Here is a 9,204-nt window from a genome sequence, read left to right as displayed (position 1 = left end):
TCTGACTGCTCTGCTGAGGTTAGACTTGGGGGGGCTGGGGGTGGCGGTGAGGGAGCACAGAGGGGGAAAGCCGGGAGACCGGGGAGACCCGGGAGAAGCTGGTGCGATAATCTCAGAGAAAGTCGATGGTGGCTCGGGCCAGGGAGAAGCTGAAAGGACGGTGAGGAGGGGTGGGATCAGGCTGTATTCCCAAGGTGGGCTAGCCTCCGGGTTGGATTAGAGCACGAGGAAAAGACAGGAGCCAAGTTTGCTCCAGGGGTTTGGCTAGAGCAAGCAGGGGGCTGGGGGTGGGTAGTTCCTGCAGGGGTGGATCTGGAGAGGAAGGTTGACAGAAACAGTTTGGGATAGGGGCACCTGGGTGGCTCAGTCGGTTAAGCGTCCGACTTCAGCTCAGGTCACGATCTCATGGTCGGTGAGTTCGAGCCCCGCGTGGGGCTCTGGGCTGACGGCTCGGAGCCTGGAGCCTGCTTCCGGTTCTGTGTCTCCCTCTCTCTCTGCCCCTCCCCCGTTCATGCTCTGTCTCTCTCTGTCCCAAAAATAAATAAACGTTAAAAAAAAAATTAAAAAAAGAAACAGTTTGGGATAGTTGGGCGAGGCCTCAACACTCAGGCGAAGGCAGTTGGAAATACATACCTGCAGCCTGGGAGCAGGGTTTGGGGAAAATAATCTGTAAGGCGCTGAGAGCGCCTGGTGCTCCTTAAGTGCTAGTAGGGGTTAGCTGTTCCTGTTGCCCAGCTTTGGCTCCGGCTCTCTCTCCCAGTACTCCTGGCCTCATATCCCTCTAGGGAATGGGAGCAGTGAGGATGCTGGAGAAATTTCCTTCCCAACAAATTAGCATGTAAACCCACCCTTGGGTCACTTCTCTGACCATTAGTTAAGTCATCTGTAAAACGAAAACAATAGTCCCCTTTCTCGGAGAATTAGCCTGAGACGCGAATGCGAAATAGTGGATGTCAGTGCCCAGCACCTGGTAGGTGCTTTACCAGTCTTTTCTCCTCCTTACCCTTGCCCCATGCTCAGGGAGAAAAGAAGCCAAGTCAGTATCCATCCCAGCTGTTTATTGAAAGGGAAGGCAAGACGGAAGGGGTGGGCAGGATGGGGATGGGGCGTGGGGCACAAGGGCAGTAGTGCCGGCCGGGTGGGGGAGAACGGAGGACCCTCCCGGGAGACCCCCTCCAGGCTGGAGGTGCGACCGAGGCGGGGCGGGGGAGGGTATGGGGCGGAGGCCATCGGCGCCTCTCTCCGGCTGTCTTGGAGCTCCCTCTAGTGGTGAGAATGGAGATGATGCGTCTGGCCAGGGAGGCTGCCGGATGGAGGTGCTTGCTGGGGGCCCAGCAGGGCACATTTGTTACAGGGTGAGGTCAGGACCTGTGGGTAACCTGTGGGTGACGGTTTCTAGATGAGTGGATTTTCAGCGGCAAAGACATCCCAGTTCTCCTGACCCCTGGCTCTTATAAACCATTTAAACGCATGTCCAAATCATCTTCTGAGCCACCAGGGACCATCAAGCCTCCAGCCAGGCTCTCTGGGCCCAAACTGTCCCCCAACCCTTGAGGCCCCCTGGAAGCCAGGAAGGTGTCCAGCAGGCCCCCTGTTCCATATGTGCAGAACAAGAGCTGGCCCAGGAGGAGGCTGAAGATGTGGGTCCTGATTCCTGCAGACTGCCAGCCTCCCCCAGTCATCTCATCTGTAAACTGGGGCTAATAATAGCCCACGATGGGGGGGGGGGACTGAGGGGCTCTGATGCCAACATGGACGTAGAAAACGTTCTGAAGGAGGTGACTGTGTTCGCACCATCCTGGAGAAGTCCAAGTGGGGGTTTTTGACCCATCCTCAGGCATCCTGGGGCAGCTGACAGATGAAGGGTTTAGGGAAAGAGGATGACCCTACCACCTTTCCCCCCAACATTGCCTATGGAGAGTAATGCTTTTATCTGGGTAGAATAGGAAAGTCATGGAACTCCAGAATCTGAGCCAATCCCCTCATAGCACATAGACAAGAAATGATGGTCTGCAAGGGTAAAGGGTTTGCCCAAGGTCGGAGTAGAGCAAGGATAGATTGAGGGGGATGTTTTCTACTCCTGAAGGGCCTTGAAAAGGAGGGAAGTTTGGGGAGGACTTGGGGAAAGTTGGCATCTTGGATGAGTTGGGGCCCAATCCCTGGGAAGGGGCACTGGGATCTGAGCTCCAGCCTCTCTGACCTGGAGCTGGATCTTATGGGGGCATAGGTGAAAGGGACCTGCTTCTCAGGGAGAAGTTAGGGACACAGTTGGAGGGCAGGGTGTGATGGGACAGAGGAATGGTCCAGACCCCAGGTCTGGCTGCCCCTCTAGCCTTGTGGGCAGCTCAAGAGTCCCTCTTGGGCTGGATGGTCTGCACAGAGGATTGCCCAAAGGGGCTGGCAGGTGGTGAAAACCAAGACTGGCCATTGGCATCGCGGAAGATGGGGGACAGCTGTTGCTCTGGCTCGTCCCGAAGATCTCCACGTGGCCATCAGCTTCGGCGTCCAAGGGTTCTGCCTTGGTGTCCTGGCTCAGCCAGCCGGCCACAGCCCAAACCAGGCAAATGGCCAGCAGGATCCCAGCCGCCACGCAGAGTACCGTGCCTGCCAAACGGCAGGTGCCCAGGGCCTGGTTGTAATCGGCTGCCCGCTGATCCAGCACCAGGAATTCCCCCTCTCCGATGCCCTCCAGCTTGGGGGGCACTGCGTAGCCAGTGGTCAGGGCCGCCACACCCAGCAACAGAAGAAGGGTCCCCGTAGACAGGCTGATCTGGAGAGAGGCAGACAGATTGGGAGGTAGTCAGGGTCAGTGGGGGGGCCCCAAGGTGATCCCAAGTGGACTTAAAGGTGACTCCTTGGTCTAACCTTAGAGATGGGAATCACAGGGGAGTCACAGAACACACCTTCTAGGACCTAACTGATGAGGGGCACAAGATACCATGTTCTGTTGGGAATCTTGAGGCCCCTTGATCAATGTCCTTCCCGACTCCCACTTAGGAACCACTTAGTAGGTTTCTCCTGCCCACCTTGAGTTTCCCGCCATCATTATTTAGGTCCCATCTCTTCTCTCTGTCCCATCTACCCCCATCTCTCTGTTGGGATAACTCCTACACATCCCCCAGATCTCATCTCAAACCTCACCTCCTCAGGGAAACCTTCCAGGATGCTCCTGGAGTGGGTCACGTCCCCTGCTTTGGATTCATACAAACACTGCACGTTTGTTCTTCAGTGCACTCACCTTGGTGCACACTTGAACATCTACTTTCTTGCCCATTTATTTATTTTCTAGACTTGATTTCTTTATGTTGAGAGAGGGAGCACGCACGCTCAAGAATGAGTGGGGGAGGGGCAGACGAGAGAGAGAGAGAGAAAGAGAGAGAGAGAGAGAGAGAAGCCCAAGCAGGCTCCGTGCTCAGCACGGAATCTAGACTCAGGGCTTGATCTCACGAACCGTGAGATCATGACCTCAGCTGAAATCAAGAGCTGGACACTTAACCAACTGAGCCCCCCAGATGCCCCTTACACATGTACTTTCGTTACCGTGTAAGCGATGTCTGCCTGCCCCGCTGGAAAGAGGGCCCGGGGAGCTATGACAACAGACACTGTCTGTTTTGGGTCACGCGGTGTCTTCCTAGCACGGTGCCGGTAAAGAGCAGGAGCTGAGGGAATGTTTGCAGAATGACTAAACGAAGCACAGCTAGGAGCTGCTAGAGAACAGGGACCGCATCTTAAATTCTCTGTGCACAAGAGCCTCGCTCCCTGCCCGGGAATTAGAAGATGCTCAAAATTTTAGGCTACGGGCTCACTTTTTTTTTTTGCTCTTCCCTGATCACCCCAGGCACTGACAGTATCTCCTCTCCTGGCATCTCTGATCCTTTGGCCTGGGGTTGTGCATTCACTGTAGATAGGTTGACACTTTGCCTCCCCCGCTGGAGAGAAGCCATTTGAAAGCAGAGGGAAAGGGACCCCTGCCTCGGTCTCCGTACAGTATTTAGCAAAGAGCTACGCCCAGGGTAGGCACTCAGCTTACTGTCATCTCCACACCTTTCCCCACACTGTGTGCCCTGACTGACCTCTCTCCCTGGTTGTTAGAGACACCGACTGTTTCTCCCCTGTCTTCCCCGGCCCTGGCAACAGTACCCCAATATATCATTGTGAAACCACAGTAAGATTTCACTGAGATGAGCCCCAGTTCATGCCGGTCAGTATCTATTTGCCCTGTGGCCATAGCGATCAGTTGAGAGACGGGCAAGTGACCCAGTCAGAGCCAATGCAATGCTTGACAGGACTTCTGGAAATGAAAAGCATTGTTTTTGTTTTTGTTTCTGAAGGAAAGGCTGGAGGAAATTCTGATTTCCCGTGGGTAGTGCGGAGGGAAACCCAGAGGGTCAGCAAGGTGGCAGCTATCTGGGGATCCTGAAACCTAGCAGGGGCCACCTGGATGGGGGCGCCACGGGGAGCCTAAAGACTAAGAGAAATCTTGAGTCCTCGGGGTGCCGGTTTGCACTGCTGGATTGAACCTCACCTGAAGTGGCTCAGCCTCTGGTCTACTGTTTAAATCCATTTGAGTTGTGTGTGTGTGTGTGTGTGTGTGTGTGTGTGTGTGTGTTTTCAAGATTTTATTTTATTTTTTTTTAATTTTTTTTTTAACGTTTATTTATTTTTGAGACAGAGAGAGACAGAGCATGAACGGGGGAGGGGCAGAGAGAGAGGGAGACACAGAACCGGAAGCAGGCTCCAGGCTCCGAGCCATCAGCCCAGAGCCCGATGCGGGCCTCGAACTCACGGTCGGTGAGATCGTGACCTGAGCCGAAGTCGGACGCTCAACCGACTGAGCCACCCAGGCGCCCCTCAAGATTTTATTTTTAAGTAATCTCTACACCCAGTGTGGGGCTCAAACCTACAACCCAAAGATCAAGAGCTGCACGCTCTACCGGCTGAGCCGGCCAGGCGCCCCAAATTTGTATGGTGTTGAATGACTTATCAACAGTAGCCATTTGGCAATTTTTTTTAAGTAGGCTCCACACCCAAGGTGGGGCTTGAACTCATGACCCTGAGATCAAGAGTCGCATGCTCTACTGACTGAGCCAGGCAGGCAACCCCCCCCCCCAGTTGGGTGTTTGTTGCTGTTGTTGTTTGTTGCACAAGCAAGATGCCTATATCTGCTGTATCATCCCTCTCCTTTCTATCCACTGATCCCATGTCCTCTCTGCAGTCACAGGAAATCACATGAGTTGCTCCTCCTCTGGCCTTACCTTCCAGCACAGTGAGGGCCAGGGTCGGCGGGGACACAGGACAGGAGGCCCCTCAGGGTCATCGCTGAGGGCCATACCTGCACAGTCTTCATAGAAAAGGTGTAGATAGGAGCGGACCCCATACCATTTGCCATCTTCCACGTTGGGGCCGCGGCTACAGCCGCAGGAATGGTCACAGTTTGGCATCATGGATCTCTGTGGAGGAAGCAAGGTGCAGTGGGCAGAGGGCCCAGTGAAACCCTCCCAGGCCCCCTGAATCTTTGTACCTCCTCCGCTCTTCCTCCCATTTTAGATAACCCACACTTGTAACACAGCCCGGCCTCCTAGATGCTGGTTTGTCTTTCCCTACGTACACTGTGAATGAGCCAATGCGCAGGAACACTGAGCCCAGTGCTTGACAATTGTAGGTGCCAACAAATTGTACTTGTTTAGTCTGGAGGCCACCCAGTGGCTGGCACTGTGGGTTCTGGAGCCTGACTGACTGGGTTGGAATCCCAGATCCACCACTTCCTGGCTGTGTGACTTTAGACAAATGCTTTCACCTCTCCAAACCTCGGTTTCCTCATCTGTAAGGAATCAGATAATCACAAGCTTCACACTGTATCTGAGGCCAAGGATAATCACACCCTGGCTTCACACTGTATCTGAGGCCAAGGAATGGCAGCTGTTGTAGTTACTATTCCTGTAATTTCTTCATTATTATTTTTAATCCTAAACCTTTTGAGCTCCGTATCTGAAGTAAGAGGTTCTCATCCCTATCTCCCCTCAAAATCTTCCCCATTTTCAGGGTACTCTTGGGGGTGACTGTCATGGCTGACACTTTGCCCAATCAGGCCGAGCTCCCAAGGTGCAAGGCTCTAAAAAAAAAAAAAAAAATCCCTCCCCAGGGCTGCCCCTCACAAAGCAACAGCCTCCAAGTCCCAGGAAATCTTGACTCCAGAGGTGGTGAAAGCCAGGGGCCCTCTGAGGCTCAAGGGTTGTTAGATTTCTAGGGAAACCTATCTACGAGCCCCTCTTTTGTTTTTATTTTTTTTTTAATGTTTATTTATTTTTGAGACAGAGAGAGACAGAGCATGAATGGGGGAGGGTCAGAGAGAGAGGGAGACACAGAATCTGAAATAGGTTCCAGGCTACGAGCTGTCAGCACAGAGCCCGATGCGGGGCTCGAACTCACGGACCGCGAGATCATGACCTGAGCCGAAGTCGGATGCTCAACCGACTGAGCCACCCAGGCGCCCTGAGCCCCTCTTTTTTAATAAGACGTTTTTATTGAGGTGTAATTGACATATAACATCATATTAGTTTCAGGTGTACAACATAATGATTTGGTATTTGTAATGATCGCCATAAGTCTAGTTAACATCTGTTACCATGCGTAGTTACCAATAAATTTCTTTCCTTGTAATGAGAACTTTTAAGAGCAACTCTCTTAGCAACTTCCAAATATGCAGGACAGCATTATTAACTGCAGTCACCATGCTGTACATCATGTCCTCATAACTTACTTGTTTTCTAACTGGAGTTTGTACCTTTGACCACCTTCACCCGTTTTGCCCACCCCCCACCCCCGCCTCTGGCAACCGCTAATCTTAAGAATCTCTCTTTTCACAGATGGAGACCCTGAGGACTGAGTCATGGAAAGTACTTGCGTATGCACACACGGAGAGGACTAAAACCAAAGTGGGGAATGGGGAGAGGGGTGGGTTGGGGGGAAGAGGGGTTTGTGAGGGGGACGGACTGGGCTCCTGCACCAACATCCCTGAACAGCTTCAAACAAAATAAAGCAAGGCACTTCTACTGAAAGATAAGATAAATTTCTAGCCCTCCCTCCCCCACATTTTCCAATCAATGTGGCCTTCAGTTTCCTGCATAGAGAGACTCACCAGCACACACATACACACACAGCACAGACAGGCGCGCGCGCGCGCACACACACACACACACACACACACACACACATCAGAGACGCACAGATTGACGCACAGACACACAGCAACACGGATACACAAACATGGCAGAAACATACCCCCGCAGGCACACATACACCACATAGAGACACGGACAGGACACAGAAACAGACACACAGACACCCACATTCAAAGACACGCCACAGAGAAACAAGAACACACAAAGACACGCAGAGCGTAAGTGTGTGTTGGGGCGATTCTTGGTGTCCCCAGGGATCCACACAAGCGCCAGAAGGGCTCTTCTCAAGGCCTGTCTATAAATCGCGGTTCTTCACCATCCTCACTCAAAACTCGGGGAAAAGGAAGAAAAGGAAAGGGCACAATTTTTTTTTCTTTGGACAGAGGATGGGAAAAGGCATAGACCAGAAACGAAAGACGGAGGAAGAGGGCGAGTGGTCCCTGGAGAGAACAGGAATCTCCCTGAGAGGAGGGGGGCGGGGTTCCCAGGGGGTGTGGCCAGCGAGGCACCCGCCCCCCGGCCGCGGCTCCCTGGAGGCCCCGGGTAGGGGGGGATGCATGGGCAGTCAGAGTCAAAGCGGCGACTATTAAAAGACCCTAGGGGAAGGGGCAGGGAGGGGACGCCCCGGAATTGCTGGTCTGGATTAGCTCCTCCCCTGCAACTCTCACGGTCCCTCTCCCCCAAATACACCTAATCACTCAATTTTGCTGGCAATGGGGAAGGAAGGTGACCTTGGCGCTGCCTCCCCGTCGGCCTGGCCCCTCCTCCTCCCCTGCCGAGGTTGCGGGGAGGGGGTCGGGCGGTCAGGGGGAGGGAGAGGGAGGATGCTCGGGACACCGCGCGGATACCCGGGACGTGGGTTGCCATAGGAAACGCTGGGGAGGTGTCCCTAGGCGGGAGGAGGGAGGAGCTCGGCGAGGGGGGGGAGCGGGAAGAGGAGGGGGCTGCAGAGTCCGCGGGGGGGGGGGGGGGGGGAGACTGCGGCGGAGGCCGGCGGAGGGAGGCGTACGCGAGAGTGACAGGCGGGACGGCCTGAAGATGGATGGAAGCTCTCGCCGGCACGGCCTCGCTCAGTTCTCCTTCCCAGACCCCCAGACCCGCCCGCCTCAGTGTCCGGCGAAGCCCAGGCTGGGAGTAGGGGCTCCCTCCTGGGGGGGGGGGGCGAGGCCAGCGAAATCCGGCCAGTTCCTCCCCTCTCTCCACCGCACCACTGTTTCTGACCGGACCACCAGTTCCCTGGGCGAGATTAACTGCATCCTTTCTCCCAGGGGGAAACCGAGGCACGGAGGGGTGGGGATGGGTTTTAGGAGAGAGGTGGCTACGGGTCTGGTCCTCTGAAGGCTCCTCCCATCCTCTCAGCCCTGAGGGGTCTCTGGGCGAGGCGGCAGGTGAGACCTCTGCCCCCTGCTGCTTCTCTGGGACCTCACCTCCTAAAGCCCGAGGCAACGCCGAGGCTTGGGCGCCGCCGTCCCGTCCGGGGCTGGACGTGGCCGTGCTGGGGATGCGGGCGGGGGTGGGGTTCCCCGGAACCCGGGAGAAGGCGGAGTGGGGGGTCGGGCCCCGCGCGGAGCAGGGCTGAGCTCACCTCTCTGCCTGCGGTCTCCGCGGAGCGGGAGCCGGAGCGAGAGAGCCGAGCCGAAGCTGGTTCTGTCGGCGCCTGCGCCGCAGTCGGGGGCGGGGGTGACACGAGGGTGGGAGGGGGGCGCCCGCCCCACGGCCTGGCTCTGCAGATGGCGCACCCCTGCAGGATGGAGAGCCCCTGTCTCTTTCCAGAGCTCCCTTCTCTCTCTGAGACCCCAGACCCCTCGCGGAAACCCCCAGGCCTCCCTGGAACCCACCCCCTCCCGCGGCCCCTGAAACTCCACATCTGACTCTCCATCACTCCCTCAATCTCCCATCCCTCTGCCTGAAGACCCTCGCCTTCGCTGGGCCCTCACTTCCTCCTTGTAGCCTCACTCCCCTCTCTGGGTCTCCGTCCCCTGCATGGAGCCCCTAAGCCAGTAGACAAACGCTCCTCTTGCAG

General features: G+C 55.5%; 1 protein-coding gene across 1 annotated transcript; it reads right to left on the bottom strand.

Moving 5' to 3' along the window:
* Positions 1-1,037: 1,037 nt before the first annotated feature.
* On the bottom strand, positions 1,038-8,889 carry NRSN2 (neurensin 2). Its single transcript, XM_003983669.4, is given in 4 exon segments — positions 1,038-2,473; positions 2,476-2,770; positions 5,256-5,450; positions 8,767-8,889. Coding segments are annotated over 3 exon segments (612 nt in total). The 5' UTR covers positions 5,445-5,450; positions 8,767-8,889; the 3' UTR covers positions 1,038-2,345.
* Positions 8,890-9,204: the final 315 nt, after the last annotated feature.

Source organism: Felis catus, chromosome A3, assembly GCF_018350175.1.
Source record: "Felis catus isolate Fca126 chromosome A3, F.catus_Fca126_mat1.0, whole genome shotgun sequence".
NCBI lineage: Eukaryota > Metazoa > Chordata > Mammalia > Carnivora > Felidae > Felis > Felis catus.
Note: the sequence above shows the minus strand (reverse complement) of the source record. Positions and strands in the feature narration are given on the sequence as shown.